The 20954-nt window shown below is 32.0% G+C and overlaps 1 protein-coding gene across 1 annotated transcript in view; it reads right to left on the bottom strand.

Moving 5' to 3' along the window:
• Nucleotides 1–20954, bottom strand: part of LOC143240219 (uncharacterized) — a 60752-nt gene that overhangs the window by 13808 nt on the left and 25990 nt on the right. The window contains exons 3-4 of the mRNA XM_076482337.1: nt 6658–6804; nt 814–978 (exon numbers count right to left, since the gene is read on the bottom strand). Coding sequence (XP_076338452.1) covers nt 814–978; nt 6658–6804 — 312 coding nt within the window. The remainder of the gene's footprint in view (nt 1–813; nt 979–6657; nt 6805–20954) is intronic.

Here is a 20954-nt window from a genome sequence, read left to right as displayed (position 1 = left end):
TGAAATGTATTAATGAAGTGTTTAAACAAGTTCTAATATATATCTTTGCGTGTGTATATATATATTATTTTGTAATTAATGATCTATATCTAATTCATCTTAAATTGTGTATTTCTAAGATGGAATATTGTATAACTAGAGGTCAACTGAGGTCAACTGCACTTAATTATATTTATACCTCAACTATCAGAAGTTATAGTTTGATTGTTTAGAATTAAGTACAAAGCCACACCACCACGGATATCGAAACCTGGCTTCTAACGGTGTAAGACATACTGCAGTACCATTGGAAGCACCAGAGATTATAGACCAACAAGATTAAAAAGTCTTTAGATTTTGGGTGAAACACTACACATATTATGATTTACAAAGGGTTTGAGTATTTTGTGTTTTAATTTACTAGAGTACAAATCTATTTTGCTCGAACTAAACACAAAAACTACAAAGAATTGGACAACAATAGAAAAGAAATATATCAGTGAAGATTTCAACAAATTGTTTGCTTGTTTGAAGTTAAGAACAATAAACTATCTGTGCCTCTCGAGCACGGTTATCGAAACGACACCTGGATAGTAGTGTTGTAAGTTCTCCGACATACCGCTGTGCTACTGGTGGACGCTTTCAATGAAATTACACTATTATTGTCTGCAAAAGTTCACTAAACCAAAGTTCGTGATCGTATATTTCTCTTTCTCTTATAGCAGTTTTAAAAGTGTATATTTTTTCATACTTTATTACGATATAGCTGCATTGGTTCTTATTTTGTGCACTAAATCAAATACAAATTTAGAACTCTAATATTTTCATACGTACTTTCCATACAACGTCTTAATGGATCTTGACTGAATGATTCAACTTCATAACCATGACGACACTGGCAGACCCGCTTTAAACTTCCGCCTACTTCCACACAGTTGCTGTTGATGTCGAACGCTATACACTGCTCGTGGTAGTCACAAATTCTTCCCAAGGGCACGACTAATAACAAATAAAAACAGAATCGTATTTCGTTCAACCATTTCATGCTTCATTCAAACTAACTTCTATTGTTTAAAAATACTGCACCATGGTGTAAGAAATTAAAATCTTAACTAAACCTTTAGAATTTCAAATTAAACAAAGAAATAAACCTTATTAAGAAAGAGATATAACAATGCTAACCATATAATTATAAAAGAAGCTTGTTATGGTCATGGAAAAATAAATAAATGGTTCTCATGTGAAAAACCCACACATAAAAAAATCACGAAGTTACACAGCTTAAGTAGCCAAGCTATCAAGCTAGTGGGCATGAGAGACATTTGAAAGACCGCCTCTAAACAAATAATTATTTCACTTCACGTTATGTTATTCACATGAAAATACAATCGATATTGAAAGAAATAATCTTTCTAAAGGTTAACGAAATATGCTTCCTCTAGAGGTAATCTTTCACTACAAAATTAATGTGGAAGGAGATGAATATAGAAATACCTGTAACATTGACTTAAAAGAATATAAATGAAGAGACACGAGATGTTACCTTAAATAGTCTTTTTCATTAAGAAAGGTAAATATTTACATGGATTCGTTTCAAGTTCAGCACAAAGCTATATAATGAGCTATTTGTGCTTTACCTGCAATGGGTATCGAAACCAGGTTTCTAACGTTGTAAGTCCGCAGCCATTCCGCTGCGCCACTGGAGGGCATCTAGATAGAAGATGGTTGTGTAGACATATACACGAAAGACTGTTTTGAAATGTGTATACATTATTACCTGAACGACTGTTTTGAAATGTGTATACATTATTACCTGAACGACTGTTTTGACATGTGTATACATTATTACCTCAACGACTGTTTTGAAATGTGTATACATTATTACCTGAACGATTGTTTTGAAATGTGTATACATTATTACCTGAACGACTGTTTTGACATGTGTATACATTATTACCTGAACGACTGTTTTCAAATGTGTATACATTATTACCTGAACGACTGTTTTGAAATGTGTATACATTATTATCTGAACGATTGTTTTGACATGTCTATACATTATTACCTGAACGACTGTTTTGACATGGGTATACATTATTACCTGAACGACTGTTTTGACATGTCTATACATTATTACCTGAACGACTGTTTTGAAATGTGTATACATTATTACCTGAACGACTGTTTTGAAATGTGTATACATTATTACCTGAACGACTGTTTTGAAATGTGTATACATTATTACCTGAACGACTGTTTACATTATTACCTGAACGACTGTTTTGAAATGTGTATACATTATTACCTGAACGACTGTTTTGAAATGTGTATACATTATTACCTGAACGACTGTTTTGAAATGTGTATACATTATTACCTGAACGACTGTTTTCAAATGTGTATACATTATTACCTGAACGACTGTTTTTTGAAATTACCTGAACGATGTATACATTATTACCTGAACGACTGTTTTGACATGGGTATACATTATTACCTGAACGACTGTTTTGACATGTCTATACATTATTACCTGAACGACTGTTTTGACATGTCTATACATTATTACCTGAACGACTGTTTTGACATGTCTATACATTATTACCTGAACGACTGTTTTGACATGTCTATACATTATTACCTGAACGACTGTTTTGAAATGTGTATACATTATTACCTGAACGACTGTTTTGAAATGTGTATACATTATTACCCGAACGACTGTTTTGAAATGTGTATACATTATTACCTGAACAACTGTTTTGACATGTGTTTACATTATTACGTGAACGACTGTTTTCAAATGTGTATACATTATTACCTGAACGACTGTTTTGAAATGTGTATACATTATTACCTGAACGACTGTTTTGACATGTCTATACATTATTACCTGAACGACTGTTTTGACATGTCTATACATTATTACCTGAACGACTGTTTTGACATGTCTATACATTATTACCTGAACGACTGTTTTGAAATGTGTATACATTATTACCTGAACGACTGTTTTGAAATGTGTATACATTATTACCTGAACGACTGTTTTGAAATGTGTTTTGATACATTATTACCTGAACGACTGTTTTGAAATGTGTATACATTATTACCTGAACGACTGTTTTGAAATGTGTATACATTATTACCTGAACGACTGTTTTGAAATGTGTATACATTATTACCTGAACGACTGTTTTGACATGTGTATACATTATTACCTGAACGACTGTTTTGAAATGTGTATACATTATTACCTGAACGACTGTTTTGAAATGTGTATACATTATTACCTGAACGACTGTTTTGAAATGTGTATACATTATTACCTGAACGACTGTTTTGAAATGTGTATACATTATTACCTGAACGACTGTTTTGAAATGTGTATACATTATTACCTGAACGACTGTTTTGAAATGTGTATACATTATTACCTGAACGACTGTTTTGAAATGTGTATACATTATTACCTGAACGACTGTTTTGAAATGTGTATACATTATTACCTGAACGACTGTTTTGAAATGTGTATACATTATTACCTGAACGACTGTTTTGAAATGTGTATACATTATTACCTGAACGACTGTTTTGAAATGTGTATACATTATTTTGACCTGTGTATACATTATTACCTGAACGACTGTTTTGAAATGTGTATACATTATTACCTGAACGACTGTTTTGAAATGTGTATACATTATTACCTGAACGACTGTTTTGACATGTGTATACATTATTACCTGAACGACTGTTTTGAAATGTGTATACATTATTACCTGAACGACTGTTTTGAAATGTGTATACATTATTACCTGAACGACTGTTTTGAAATGTGTATACATTATTACCTGAACGACTGTTTTGAAATGTGTATACATTATTACCTGAACGACTGTTTTGAAATGTGTATACATTATTACCTGAACGACTGTTTTGACATGTGTATACATTATTACCTGAACGACTGTTTTGAAATGTGTATACATTATTACCTGAACGACTGTTTTGAAATGTGTATACATTATTACCTGAACGACTGTTTTGAAATGTGTATACATTATTACCTGAACGACTGTTTTGAAATGTGTATACATTATTACCTGAACGACTGTTTTGAAATGTGTATACATTATTACCTGAACGACTGTTTTGAAATGTGTATACATTATTACCTGAACGACTGTTTTGAAATGTGTATACATTATTACCTGAACGATTGTTTTGAAATGTGTATACATTATTACCTGAACGACTGTTTTGACATGTGTATACATTATTACCTGAACGACTGTTTTGAAATGTGTATACATTATTAGCTGAACGACTGTTTTGAAATGTGTATACATTATTACCTGAACGACTGTTTTGACATGTGTATACATTATTACCTCAACGACTGTTTTGAAATGTGTATACATTATTACCTGAACGACTGTTTTGAAATGTATATACATTATTAGATGAACGATTGTTTTGAAATGTGTATACATTATTACCTGAACGACTGTTTTGAAATGTGTATACATTATTAGCTGAACGACTGTTTTGAAATGTGTATACATTATTACCTGAACGACTGTTTTGACATGTGTATACATTATTACCTGAACGACTGTTTTGAAATGTGTATACATTATTAGCTGAACGACTGTTTTGAAATGTGTATACATTATTACCTGAACGACTGTTTTGACATGTGTATACATTATTACCTCAACGACTGTTTTGAAATGTGTATACATTATTACCTGAACGACTGTTTTGAAATGTGTATACATTATTACATGAACGATTGTTTTGAAATGTGTATACATTATTACCTGAACGACTGTTTTGAAATGTGTATACATTATTAGCTGAACGACTGTTTTGAAATGTGTATACATTATTACCTGAACGACTGTTTTGACATGTGTATACATTATTACCTGAACGACTGTTTTGAAATGTGTATACATTATTAGCTGAACGACTGTTTTGAAATGTGTATACATTATTACCTGAACGACTGTTTTGACATGTGTATACATTATTACCTCAACGACTGTTTTGAAATGTGTATACATTATTAGCTGAACGACTGTTTTGAAATGTGTATACATTATTACATGAACGATTGTTTTGAAATGTGTATACATTATTACCTGAACGACTGTTTTGAAATGTGTATACATTATTAGATGAACGATTGTTTTGAAATGTGTATACATTATTACCTGAACGACTGTTTTGAAATGTGTATACATTATTAGCTGAACGACTGTTTTGAAATGTGTATACATTATTACCTGAACGACTGTTTTGACATGTGTATACATTATTACCTGAACGACTGTTTTGAAATGTGTATACATTATTACCTGAACGACTGTTTTGACATGTGTATACATTATTACCTCAACGACTGTTTTGAAATGTGCATACATTATTACCTGAACGACTGTTTTGAAATGTGTATACATTATTACATGAACGATTGTTTTGAAATGTGTATACATTATTACCTGAACGACTGTTTTGAAATGTGTATACATTATTAGCTGAACGACTGTTTTGAAATGTGTATACATTATTAGCTGAACGACTGTTTTGCAACAAGATTAGTAAGACTGTCACATGATAGATTGATTTGCAAGGATACTTAACTGGTTTTCTATAAAAAATATTATGTAGAATAATAGATAGTTACCTATAAGTTTAATATAGAAGTAGCTAGAAAGGTACTCTGGTTGTTTTAATTTCGCGCACACCTACATGAGAGCTATTTGCGGTAACCGTCCCTCAACCACCGCCATCTCTTAGGCTACTCTTTTAGCAACGAATAGTGGGATTTATCGTGAAATAATAACGCCCCTACGACTGAAAGTGCGAGAATATTTGGTATTCGAATCCGCGACCCGCAGATTAACAGTCGAGCGCGCTAACCACCTGGCTATGCCGGGCGACAGAAAGTTAGTTACCTATAATATTAATGTATGTTTAAATAGAAAGTGGGTTACTTGTGACATTAATGTAAATTTGAGTAAGGAAGCTAAAAGTTTAATGCATCAGTAGAACAACAGTAAGTTACCTACAAAATTAATATATTAGTAAGTAAAGAGAGATAAAATTATCTTTAAGATTAACTAATAAGTAGACAGAACGTTGATTGTAAGATTAGTTTACAAGTGAATAGACGGTAACTGACCTGTAATATTACACTTTGAGTAGACAAAAAGTGAGTTAGGTGTAAGATTAATACCTAAGTAGGTACAAAATAAATTGTTTGTAGCATTAGTATCATAACTGGATAAACACAAAGCTGTTTGTAAAATTACTGTTTAAGAAGAGAGAGAATAATTTAAGAGTATGATTAAATATGAATTGAAACACAGCAAGTTACCTGCAACATTAATATTTAACAATGACCGAAGAAACGGGGAGGTAGATTTTTTTAACATGTCCCAATAAAAAATGTATCAAAATCAGAAAAATTCATAAAATTTAATCCAGAACCCAGGAACTTCTAGGGTTCCAAAACGTAATGGTCTCCTACACCTCTGTATAAATCTATAAAGAATAAGTCGCTTCTAAAATTAATATATAAAGATTTAAGAGCTAGTAATCTAGTTAAAAAGAAACCTATCTAATAAGGTAAGAAACCCGTGTAATACAAATAAACTCTAAACTTACTAGTTACACATAATGTTTTCTCGACTGTTGCCACCTCGATCGTTCCATCTCCACAAACACATGTGTCTTTATCAGGATCACACCTAGCTATTCCTTCCATAAAAGAACAGCCTGAGATATTCGAACAGTGATGTTTGACATTATTACCTAGAGTACAAAATGAGTACAATAATTACGTTTCATTAGACAGGTATATATTTGTTTGCTACATATATTAGTAATGTCTTTGAAAAGTTTAAACCAAACGTAAAATACAAGCGTTGAACATTTAATGCATAGAAGGTGGACTTCTCACACAGTTACGACATGAGAGTAACTAACTAATGAACCAAATTAAATTCAAAATCAGGCAATACACAAAAATAAAAATACCACTCCTAACTCAGTGCCAACAGTGAAGATATCCAAAGATATTCTTTAACAGAAATACTACCCTGTTTATTACTAATGTATTTAACCTTAGTTCGAGTTTATTTTTACTTAATATTGTAATGTTGCCTACCCGTAATGTCTCACGTTTCATAGGAGGGCTTCAAAACTTAACAATATATCAGTTGAACTAAAGATAAATATGGTCTTCTTGGTAATTGGTTAAACATCGATTATTTTACAAGCGTACTAGGAACATCCGTTTGTTTAAATTTATGCTCTTAAGAAAAGAACTGTTGTAGTCCTGTTACTTGTTGAAACTTGTGTTTTACATATATATATAGGACGTTATGTTCAGTGGTAATGTTGTTCGTAAGTTATTTTCGACTTTCAGAGTAAACTTTCTAAATTTCTAGACTTTACACAATCGAGTTTTAAAAACAAGCGGAAAAGTTGTTTATGTTTTGTTTGGCTCTTACGAAACATTTCAGAAACAGAGGTATGAATTAGACTGAGAATAATCGTTAATCACATAAATTAGTCCTTTGTTTCCTGAGATAGTAGAAATATGTTTTACACTTAAATTATAGTTGCGAACAACACTGCTTTGGACAGATTCAAGTTGTTTTGAAATTGAATACGAAAACTTGTATATATCTGATCTTGTGCAATCAAAATTTGTAACTATCATGGAAGTGTGAGACTAATAATTACGACTCACATTTGTAAGCAGTAAAATTAGACGGCTTTCAGTCAGAGATAATACAATTGAGTATATTTATACTACTCTTATGTAATATACTTTATTGAGATTTTAGTAACATTGAATATACTGGTATATGTCATATGTATATGGATATGTCATGTTCATACTAAATAAACGCAAAGTTATAGAGTGCAGCAAAAATAGCTATTTTGGTTCCATCTTTCAGTTTGACAGAAAGTCTTCAACAACATGTAAAGTTATTATAAAAACAACGCATTTACAGTGTATCACGCAGTATAATTTATATACAAAGTAAGACACGTAAGTCACCAGTATAAACTTTGTAACTAATATATAAAATTTTGTTTTTTGTGTTAAATAACGTTAATTCCATCTCTTAGTTATAGTACATTGAAAAATATTTTTGTTTATTTAATTACCGTTATACGGAGATATACGTTCAGGTGCATAAAACAAATACACATACAATTAAACATATACCACAAACGGAACAGCCCTCGCTGTTGCTGATCGATAACAATGTATATGAAAAGTATCTAACTTAAACAAGCTGAAAACATCACATTGCAGTAAGAAAAAATAATACCATGCAAAAACAATTTTTAGACAACTATGTCACTTTATTTCTTAGTTTTGTTTTCTCGAAGGATATGAAAGCTCTATAACATGCTTGTCATAACGTCTACTTTTGATGAAATATTTCTCTGAGAAACAGGAAATTAGCTTAGTGAGAAACAAAAACTGGAACATTTATATTGTTATTTTCGTAATGCAAACTACACAACGAGTTATACGCACATCTTCCAACGCGGAGGATCAAATCCAGAATTTAAACGTTGTAGGTACGTAAAACTATCACTGATTTATGAGGGAACAAAACTGACATAATTTTTTACCAGATGAGGGGCTGACACCTGAAAGTTATCTGTTAAGTTATCTTTAATTTTTCGAGTAATTCGTCGTTTTCTATGGTATAAACATAGTAAGTGTTCGTTAGATTTGTTACGTTTCAACAGAAAACAAAACGCGAGGTTTATGATGCATTAATTCCTTAATGAAGAATGCATTAAAAAAAGACGGTTTCATAATGAAACAAAGTATCAATTACTTCTGTCTTGTAATTATATATTTAAATAGTAAAATATAATAAACTTTATTTTTAACTGTATTAACTATTGCACTGCGGCATATGATAAGTAATCAAGGCCATTATTGTAATCTTAGAAAATATGAACAATTAATATAAGCCATGATAGGTCACAGCGAATTAGTGGAATTTTGTGTACTTTAAGGAGTGTGGATTTTTACTAGAAAAATATAGTTTTAAATCCTACACCAGTTTTGTTCTACTTTATTACAAATTATTAGAAGTTGACAAGGTATTTTTGCATCTACACACAAAACTTTTTGTTATCTTCCACTTGTTGTTTTATACGTTGTTACAGAAAATATTTTGAGTAAGTATATTCTCTAAATATTATTTATAGCATCAGAATAAAATATTGTTGATAAACAACACAAACTGATAAGAAAAACTTTGTTGAAAACTGCACGCAACAATATTAACAATCGCAGGTACATGGATAACACTCGCCATTTTTAAAAATTATCATCACGTTTCTGAATCTGTGAAGAGCAGACACAATAGTATTAAGTTTGTTGTAGAAAAATAGCGGATGGGGGAGTCATTAACTTCCATTCTTGGACAGTTTGATCAGTAATAACAGTGGATAGTTTGATCATTAATAACAGTGGATAGTTTGATCAGTAATAACAGTGGACAGTTTGATCAGTAATAACAGTGGACAGTTTTATCAGTAATAACAGTGGACAGTTTGAATGTAGAGTGTACGAAAGAGCGCTTTTAGCTTTGCAAGCTTATTCGCAACGTAATTAAAGGAAATTTGGTTAAAATTATTTCTACGGGGCTTACAAGATATTTATCTTATATAATTACTTTTCTAACTATCTTTTAGTTATTGGTCCACCCTATATGGATAAACGTTTTTTGATTGTCTAGAATCAACAGAGCAAAGTCATTCATGGTATAACCTGAGATAGAGCCGAGGAGTATTTTCAAACACAACTAACCCTAATTTTTTTTCATTAAATTCAAGGACCACATTTCAATTTTAAAATCGTTTTTTGTTATTTACAAATTTACTTGTTCCTTATGTCAGCACGAAAACATTGGTTCTACTGAAAGAAAATTACTAACAGGTATGAAAGAACATTAATCTAAGTTACCAGTTAAGTATGATGTATTTGCACGTGCCTTATTGAATGCGATATATAAGTCCATTCTAATTTTAATTATTGGCTAGGGTTAATGATGAACAAATCATTCGACTAAAAACAACGTTTGTTCATTTTTAAACTGAGGTCTGAAATTAGCGTTCTTAGTTTTGCAGTTCTTCAAGTTCTTTAATGTCAAAGCTGTGAAAGTGAAAGAAATAATAAACGCCTTGAAAGTATATACTATGTATGATTTAGGAATGTGTGTATTGCTTTCTTACTCCATTTAGTATTAATACTTATTCTAAATTCATTCTTTGTTCTAAATAAGTGTATGTTTCACATATCGCATGTACAAGAAAAGATGTTTAGTTGATCTTGCTATAATTTACCATTGTTTTAGTCATTTTCGAAATAAGGAAATAGCTGATACTGCTCGTTGAAGATCTGCCTTACTTCTTTAATGTTAGAGTAACGACGTCTCCTAGTTTTACAGGTAGTACCTAAAGGTTTAACCCATATTTTTTCTAGAATTAGTATGACTGATAACGTGTTAGAACAGTCGCACTAAGTAATTTCAAGTTTACGTTGTAAATAGACAAATTTCATCAGTTAGACTTGATCTGGCCTTCGTATAATATTCAATAAAGAAATTCATTTGACAAATAACACTAAAAGTAAAGTAAATAAACGCACATATACTGTTTTTGTTTTAAGTTATAATAAACATACCTTTAATTGCGTGTTACACATTGTATTTAATTTTTTAGCTCTTCCTTGGCTTAAACTCAACTGGTATACATTCAGCATTTTCCGAATCTTCTATTTAGCGGATTTATCCGGTTTATCTGGCCAGGTGGTTAAGGCGCTCGACTCGTAATCCAAACATCTTGGGTTCGAATCCCCGTCATACCAAACATTTTCGCCCTTACAGCTGTGTGGGTTTTATAATGTGACGGTCAATCCCACTATTCGTTAGTAAAAGAGTAGCCCAAGAGTTGACGGTGGGTGGCGATGACTAGCTGCCTTTGTTCTAGTCTTACACTACAAAATTAGGGACGGCTAACGCAGATAGCCCTCGTGTAGCCTTGCGCGAAATTCGAAACAAACCAAACCGATATAGCTGAAACTATTTTCACTTCACCAAGAAATCCTACATGTGTACAACAGATAATATTTTGTAAAAAAGGTTTTTTTTTATCTCAGGTTTTTCTCCAAAAGCTAGACAAGGTCTAACTGTGCAGAGCTGTCACAAATTCTGAACAAATAGATAGTAAAGAAGACAGCTAATAAAAAGAACTCGCCGCCAACTCTCATAGTGTCCTAACGGTTCACAAGTGCGGATCGACTTTTTACGATAACTGGTTGATATTATAAACCCTCGAATTCACAGTTCAAACACACTAACCGCTAAATACACCCAGCCCTCTGAACACAATGTAACAAATTTTTCAATTGACTGACAAGTTAATAACAAATGCAATACAACGAATTGTTCGTTTAATGGTTGTTTTAATTACAAACACTACTTTAATAATTTTGCAGTTATTTCAAGATTATTTCAATTAGAATTACAATGTTTGTTTGTTTTAGAATTAAGCACAAAACTACACAATGGGTTATCTGTGCTCTGCCCACTACGGGTATCGAAAGCCGTTTTCTAGAGTTGTGAGTCCGCAGTGCTTCTGGGACGGATTATAACGTTAAGAGCACTGATGATTATATTAAAATTTTAGACAATAAAGGAAACCTTAGTTTACTGTCTAATTTTCATTTGGTATTGTACTTGTTTGTTTGTTTCCTTATAGCAAACCTACATCGGGCTATTTGCGGAGCCGACCAAGGGGAATCGAGACCCCTGATTTTAACGTTGCAAATACGTAGACATACCGCTGTACTAGCGGAGACTTGAAGAAAATAGCAAAGAAAATAACAAAAGATGATTATAATAAAATGATTTAATTGAACTTCTCACGTTTTTTTAAATGCATTCCAAACAATTAACAATAGAAATATGAATTAGCCAAGAAAACGTAGTTCTTTCAGAATAATTAAATATATATGGGTAGTTCAAGCATTGGCATTGTTGAGAGATAATGTAGTGTTTAAACTTTATTTTTAGATTGTTTAACTTTGTCTAATTTATTCAATTATTTATTCATAACAATGTTTTCTTTTGAGTATTAATGTTTTAATAATTTTCCAGTTTTGTCAGTTTATTTTGGACTATTACAGAGTCGCGTGTAGTAGGGTTATAGATAATTGTTTTTAAGCCTACAAGCTGAAACAAAAACTAAAACAAAACAATGGGTGAAGAATTCTTTGTTGGTACAGGGGATCTAACCTATTGTGTAGTTTTATGCTACACCAACTAAGAGTTAATGGGAATAACTTTCTTAGAATATTGTATATTGTAGTTCTTACAATATAAATAGAAACACAAATCTGAACTAATCTATATACAAGTCTGTTTATTGTACATCAAACTATTTATAAATAGATATACCATCACAATGTAGTAATTGAAGCAGTTAAAATGTTGATTTTTTCTTAATATCAAATTGTAACTCATAGTTTCATCCGTTACTTGAATTTTACTGTGTTTCTGAGTATGACGGTACCGAGGAGCTCTTCCTCTGATTATTTACCTCGAGAAAGAGCAAATCACAGAATAATTCTAGGCCTCTTCAAGTGGTGAGCTAAAGTGTTTGATCATATAAGTTATCTGTAGAAGATAAAAGGTATTTAAAACACTGTAAACACGAATTAAGTTGTGTAAAAGTAAAAACAAAATAGGAAAGCAATCAAACACAATCGGACTAATCTAGTATCTGTGATAAAAAGTATGCTAGAAAACATGTTTCCTTTCCTGTCCTCTCACATAGTCTTCCCAGTTTTTCATTGGTTATTTCAAATTAGAGGTGTGTAAATGTAACATTTCGGTTTAAACGTTAATAAACACGTATATGGGCCGGCATGGACGGGTGGTTAAGGTACTCGACTCGTAATCTGAGGGTCGTGGGTTCCAATTCCAGTCACACCAAACTTGCATGTCCTTTCAGTCGTGGGGGCGTTATAATGTGAGGGTCATTCTCACTATTCGTTGGTAAAAGAGTAGCCCAAGAGTTGGCGGTGATTGGTGATGACTAGCTGCCTTCACTCTAGACTTACACTGCTAAATTAGGGACGGCTAACGCAGATAGTTCTCGTGTAACTTTGCGCGAAATTCAAAAACAAAAAAAACAATACGTCAGCATTTGATTACCCTTTCTTTTTATTTTTTTCTTATCTCCAAATACAGTTCTCAAACTATCGTCTCTATATTACTTTATACACAAACGGATTCTCTTTCTTAAGAACTATCTCATAAAAACATAGTGCTTTCTTACCACTTCCCTCTCTCTTCTCACAATCTCTCTTGACAGGTTTATCAGCCTAAGTCCACTTTGATAGATAGATTACCCCAGTGCACATTGTTCCTATAAGCTGCATTTTCCTTTTGTTTGTAATTCGTACTTATTTAAATACGTTATCTACTATTATTATTTTCCAATAATAATAGTAATAGTAATAATAGTAATAGAATAACTTATTATATTTTACACACACACATAAATACATATGTATTTCCGAGTTCATGTAGCGATCACACTTGCCATATGTTTTAATGGTTTTTCTTGTTAAAACTTCTCGTACAACAGTTCTTAGAAATAAGCTGATTCCAATATAGGTTAGATAAACGTGTAAACTGAAAGTTGTATCAATTACCATATTGTTTTACAGTTCTGTTTTATCTTTAAAGAAAAACGTTTAAACTCTAAATTTTACATTAAAAATAATTCACTTGTATAAGCCAAACAATTGCACTACAGCCAGTTATTGTTCTTGAATAACAGAAATGTGACACTCCTACGATACGTTTTCTGTACATAGGAAGTTACATGTTGCTCTAACGTTTCAACATTTATCCTCTACAATGTAACTCCTACCTCACTGTAACTAGGATTAACGTATAATCGTAAAGATTCTCTTGGTTCAAAAAATCGGGAATAATATGCGTTAAAAGCTATTAAATAGTATTACTTTAAGCTAATAAATATCTATTTGCAAGCCATGGAATAAAATTAATTTTGTTTGGGTTTAGTTTTCTTAAGTAAATCTATCACGGATCCTGCTAAGGAGGAAAACGTGAAATAAATATTACATAGTATTATGCAAAACTCGGAAAAGCACAAAGATCATAATTGCAACTAGGGCACTGGAAATTAACTACGGCTTTAAAATTTGCAGTTTTGGATCTAATTTTTCCACTCTCAACAATGAAACCCAGCTATCTGACCATTGCATATCCGTACTAACATCTTGACTTTTTATTGTCTGTTTAATTTCAGTCAACAGGCGAGTTAAATGCTCTTTCGATGTCAAACAGCGATGAATCCAAATAGGCAATAGAAAATTATGATAACCTAGATAGAACGTTTTGAATAATTCATTAGAATGTGGTAAGAGCATTCAAAGTTTCAAATGATATCACTCTGAAAGAAAAACCCCCAGATGACTGTTGAAAACAGTATTTTGTTTTGTTTTGACAACTTTGTTTTGCTTGCAAGTCTTTCTTACAGAAATAGAATTAAATGATATACTGAGATTATTCTACCACCTACATGAAACCAACACACTACAAAATGACAATACACTATGGACTGGATCAATAGCTCCATTCTGTGGCATCTCTTTATTTTCATCTTTTATTTTGTTTTCATTCATACAATAGTCATCTGACACATTGTATTTCGTACAGCAACATCATGATTCGCTGCATCAGTTGTTCCTAAATAGCTAAATATTACAAGAGAATCTTTTTTACAACCCATTCAACTGAAACCTCTTGGCTTCAGTTATATTAACCCTGAGGAAAAAAAAGTAATCGTTCTGGATGAAGTAGCTGAACTCACCAAGTTCATGTGTAAATACCGCTTGATGATGTAACCAACACTTATATTTTGAAAGTGCATAACCTGCTTGCCTAGAAATAATAAAAAAAACAGTTATTGATCCAAGCGTAATATTAACTTCATCACTGCCACAGACTCCGCCCATTTTGTAACGTCAGTCTGGTTTAGATGTTTGTTATCGAGTGTGCGTTGTTTTGTATGTGCTTGCAAGCACAATAAAAAACAAAATATATTTAATCCCATAATATGGATAAGTGGATAATTCGAAAACGAAAGAATCCAGATGGTGAACACTCAGAAAATAAATTTAATTGATTCTGGCATTACTGCCGAAAAGAGAATGGCGCGTGACTGGAAAAACGTGAAACTAGAATTTAACGAAATTTAGGAATTGAATTTTGCAGTGATTGAAGCAAATAATAAGCCAGTGTGTCTTTTGTGTAACTAAGTTTTTAGAAATAATAAAGTATACAACCTTAAGCAACACTTTAACAATTTTCAAAACGAATTTGATGTAAAATTTCCAGTTGATAACAAAATTCGTATGAAAAAAAATTAGCCGTCTGAAAGCACAATATTATGAACAAAAGGGAGGTCTAAAAGATTTTTTATCATCAACAGAACTAGTTACGTTAGCTACCTATAAAGTATATTGGATTCTAGCTTAAAAAAGAAATCATTTTCTGATGCTGAACTAGTAAAAGAAATATTGATTGTTTTCATTGAAACTCTGGAGAATTATGATTCAAAAATAAGATATTCTTCAAAATAATTTGCAATTAAGTCGAAGAACAATTGTCCGCAGAATGTTAAGGGTGGATCGGCATGGCCAGGAGGGTTAAGGCGTTCGACTCTTAATCCGAGAGTGAGGGGTTCAAATCCCCGTCGCACTAAAGATGCTGACCCTTTCAACCGTGAGGGCGTAATATTGTGACGGTCAATCCCACTATTCGTTGGTAAAAGAGTAGCCCAAGAGTTTGCGGTGATTGGTGATGACTAGCTGTCTTCCCTCTACTCTTACACTGCAAAATTAGGGACGGCTAACGCAGATGGCCCTCGTTTAGCCTTGCACGAAACTCAAACACAGAAAATGCTAAAGTTAGCGAAAGACATTGAAAATCAGTTGCTTGAACAACTAAAAGACTGTTTGTGATTTTCTTTAGCACTAGATGAGTCAACAAATGCCAGTGACACTGCAAAGTTGATATTTTGGGTTCGATATGTAACTTCAGATCTTCAAGTGAGGGAAGAAATGCTTGGCCTTTGTGAATTACGAGATCAAACATGTGGAAAAAACATCTTTAAAAAATTTGAAATGTCAAAAAAATTCAGTCTGAATTTTAGGAAAACTGGTTTCTGTCACAACAGGCGGTGCTTCCGCCATGACTGTAGTGAAATTAGGGTTTGTTTCTCTTTTGAAGCAGCATTTAATTGAAAATAATGTGAAGTCCATGCTGCCATCTTTCCATTGAATTTTGCATCAGGAAAATTTATGCTCTCAGATGTTAAAAAGTGATGAATTGAAAAATTTGATGGACATTGTTGTAAACATTGTGAATTATATTAGAAGTGGAAGCTCTCTCAATCATCGACAGTTTGTTGAGTCCTTGAAGACAAGCAATGACTAGACTTTTGATGATCTTACTGATTTTGCAGTGTAAGATGGTTAAGTAGAAAAAAAGTCTTAAAACGATTTACTTCCTTTTTTCCTCAAATAAAAGAACATCTTGTTGAAAATGTAAGATTGGAAATTTCCTTGGAATGAAAACTTTATCATTGCAGTGTGATTTGTACTTTCTGTGCAACATGATGACTCACTTGAATAATTTGAATACGAAGCTTCATTGAAGAGGTAAAATAATAAGCGAGCGATTGCAGTCTATTTATAAATTTCAGTTAAAGCTAAACTTCTTTGCGGAACAATTACAAAAGAATGATTTCACACATTTTGCAAAGTTGAATAGTTTTCTAGAAAATAATAAGGATTATGATTTATCTGATGCTAAAGATGATCTCTATGTAAACTGGATCAAAAATCTGTCTAAGAAATTTGAATCACGTTTCTCCGAATTTAGAAATTTGAAATTAATATTTGAAATTTTGCATAATCCATTTCAATTTAACTTAGGAAATTTCAGTAAAGTAATTACATGTCCTTTGATAAGTGTAGATTTGAAGACGAGACGCCTACCCTGCAAAGTGTGGAACACATAAAAGGTAAACAAAAACGTTCTATCAGAGAGATGTGGCTCACTATTCTGATAAATAAGAATCTTCCAAATTTAGAGGTAGCAATTTCAAATTTTATTTTGATGTTTTGATCCACATGGATGTGTGAGTTAACGTTTTCTACACTAGATTTCCTCAAGTCTAGATACAGATCTTGGCTTACTGACATAAATTTAAAGATAGTAATTTTCAAGTGTTTGGATCAACATGAGTGTGTGAGTCAACATTTTCTACGCTAGACTTTCTCAAGTCTATATTACAGATCTTGGCTTACTGACATAAATTTAGAGGCAGAGCTAAGATGCTCATTGATCATAGATATTAAGCCAAATTTCACGAAACTTCTTGATGAAAACCCACATCAATTTTCACATTGAAAGTTAGTTGAAATGCAATTAATTTGATTAAACTAGCATATTTCAATTGTTTTTCTAATAGTGTGGCCAACGTTGTTTTAATTAGCCACAGTTGTGTGCACTATGTAAAATAAGCTGCCAAATCCTGGTCTAGTGTCAAACGTAATTAAAGTAAACATACAGAACAACCACCAGCTGTGATTCCAAAAGAACTGCAAATTTTTATTACTGACCTTTTGAAACTGCTACTTAACAATGGTGATCAGCACTAGCTGTATCATATTAAAATTCTCAGCTTTTTTTATAACACTTTTACAGAGATTACTAAAAGAAAACATTCTAACTCTCATTCTTGTGTTCATATAAAACCAGTACTGAAACATCATGGGCTATAACTACAGCCCATTTATTTGAAAAATTAAACAAGACAATCTGGCTTCAAAGTTTCTGCCTTTGTTTAATTATTATGTTAAAAAGTCATTTTACACAACATATATTTGTTCGTTTACTTCTCTTTTATTTTTTCCTAACTTCATTTAAAAATCTCGTTTCTATACCAAAACGTTACTAGCTTTCAAAAGAAAAAAAATTGTACTTCGTTACTGACAATTATGTCACCGTTACTATCTTTCGTTTGCTTTTCTACCAAATAAATCAACTAAGTGTAAATCTTTCTGTAACTACCATCTTGTGCAGTCGCCCTTCTGAATATGAAATCTTTGATTTTTATGTCCATTTAACATTAAAAAGTAACATTTACAGTCTAAGTATAAAACCCAACACTCGGAGAAATACAACTAATAAACATTCCTCAAAAAATAAAACTCTTTTAAGTAGACTTTCACTAATAGCAAGATTTTTTTTACTTCCTAAAAACCTTTGAGTAATTTTTCTACACTCATGGTCTAACTCAAAATTATTAGTACTTACTATCAATTAAGAGAACAGCTGATCCTGTATTCAGCAGTATATTTAAGATTTTATATAAGTTTTGCCTTCCCAAAATATAAACAGATTTTCGTTTATATCATGATCTAAATTATTAAAGTCGTAGGAAGGAATTTTAAAATATTTTACTTTACCACAAACCAGTGCCATTTTATGAATTTACAAAATTTGAAGTGAAAGTTTTCAACTGTCTTTTTCTATATATTTCAGATTTTGGACTAATTTAGAGCAGTGGTCACACTTTAAAAAAGGCCCGTAGCAGAAGGGCAAACAAAGCTAGTGATATTAAACCTTGCATCACAACTTCCTAGCTTGTTAAACCTCTTTGTATTTATTGAAGCAGCAGTTACTCCTATGTTCATATTGATCTGCTCGTGCACCAGCTTGTTAAAGTACGGTGATTTAACCATAAATTTTGTTCTAATGGCAAAGTTCTCAAGCACCACTTAAGAATAATTGACTTCTGGCAGTTATAGTCATCTTTTAACGTACCTAATCCGTCTATGCATTATTTACATTGATGTTCAACACATACAGTTTGTTTACGTTTTTCGCCGGTTTCACATTTTTCAGGATATTCTCTTGATCCAATGTAATACACGGAAGAAAAGTATTACAGCTTCAACCTTATTGTAATCAAAAATGTCTTCAACGGACAAATACCTGAAAATAACAACCTATAATCGGCGAATCCCCCCTTTTCTTCTGAAAATATGTCGATGTTTTCTGTTTCATCAAAGACTGGAATCATTTTTTTTGCACACACACACACATTAGGAACTTCTTAAGAATCTCAAAATTTTTCCGGACAAGAGTTGATAACATGATTTACTCAAACACATCAATCCTAAACTGGTAATAATAATTCTTCTTTCCTCAGTTCCAGTAGTTTTAAATCACTATTAACTTTTAATTTAGAATATCAAGTGAATTTGTTCCATTGTTTATGTTTTGTTTTTTGAAAAGGTACGGTCGCACATACAAAATTAGCTTTAATTAAACCGTTCATAGAAGTCTCAAGAGAAAGTGATTTAACTATATCTTTCAGTTCACCTACTATACAATTCTTTAATAACATTGCCTTTCTGTGAAAACTTTTGCGAGTAAAGCTTGATTACACTCAAGTTACATGGACAATAGTATTTAAACACTATTATATCTATCAGTCTCTTTGAGTTTTGTTCAAAAGGAAGAGTGTATAATAGTATTTCAACCACACCATATCTTCCATATCCATTGCCAACGATGTGTTCCGCTTACACAAGTGCTAATCAGGCCGGCTAGGATATAGCAAACAGTAGACGCAAAAGCTTTTCACAAGTAGTTAGCATGTCTTTAGTTTTTGTTGCATCTCAACCATCTTTCTGAGCTCTGATATTGAGCAAAACGCATCGTCAGAAACGGATATGGACATATGTGGTTGATAACTGTTATATAGGGTGGTATAAGATTATCTTTCATATTTTGAAATTTAACAATTAACTAACTAAGGAAACACAACCACGCAGTTTTCAACGTTCTTAAGCCAAACTCAGTTTTTATTGACATATCGGTGCACTATTACTGACTCTCAGTAAGTCTAATTGAAGTTCGATTTCAATCCAAGTATTCTCAAGATAGCTGGTATGGGTGTTGAAACTTTAATTAAAATAAAGTACAGAACAACGTTTCAATCTTCTTAGGTCATCTTCAGGTTAATTTAAGAAGGCCGAAACGTTGTTGTGTACTTTATTTTAATTAAAATGTTCATACCCATACTAGCTGTCTTGAGATTAAATGTTTTACTTCAAGTGGGTTTCTTGTTATCATGAACTTCAGTACATATTTGCTGCAACATGTCCACAGTTACGGTGACGATGGCTTTCGATATCCTGGTCTTTAACAAGTTAGCAACAAAAATCATTTGAGTTTGGCTGCAAGATATTGAAAACTGCATGTCTGTATTTCCTTAGTTATTTAATTATTAAATTTTAAAATAGGAAAGATAACTTTGAACCACCTTTTAAAACCTTTTTCTGGAAAAACATAAAGGGATCGCATAAAGAATGTAGTTTAGAAATACAATAAACATAACGTTATTACCTTATAACAAATATAATGGTTTAAGTAAAATTTCCTGTGTGTTTACTATAAGTTGGACTAAAACTGACAAAATAGCAAAGAATAAACCTACAATTCAGCACTTATAGCTGAAAACTCTTTGACTTTTAACAAGTTCTATAGTGAGAATTACAGTCTCGTTATTACAAACAATTTTAGCCAAAATTAAACTTTTGTTCGAATAATTTGTTAGTTTGCAGGAATAATTTAATAAAAAACGAAATCTTGTAGGGTGCTAGTAGAGTATAACTACTTCTTAAAGATTCAGTTCCTTCATGATGAATTCTTGATGGACTTGGTGGATAATATTAATAAAGAGTTTCGAAGTTACTCAGTATAGTTGCAGAGCAAACATCGTCAACATTTTTTTTACTAAAT

Source organism: Tachypleus tridentatus, chromosome 13, assembly GCF_004210375.1.
Source record: "Tachypleus tridentatus isolate NWPU-2018 chromosome 13, ASM421037v1, whole genome shotgun sequence".
Lineage (NCBI taxonomy): Eukaryota > Metazoa > Arthropoda > Merostomata > Xiphosura > Limulidae > Tachypleus > Tachypleus tridentatus.
The sequence above is the reverse complement of the archived record's forward strand: the minus strand, read 5'-3'. Positions and strand labels throughout refer to the sequence as shown.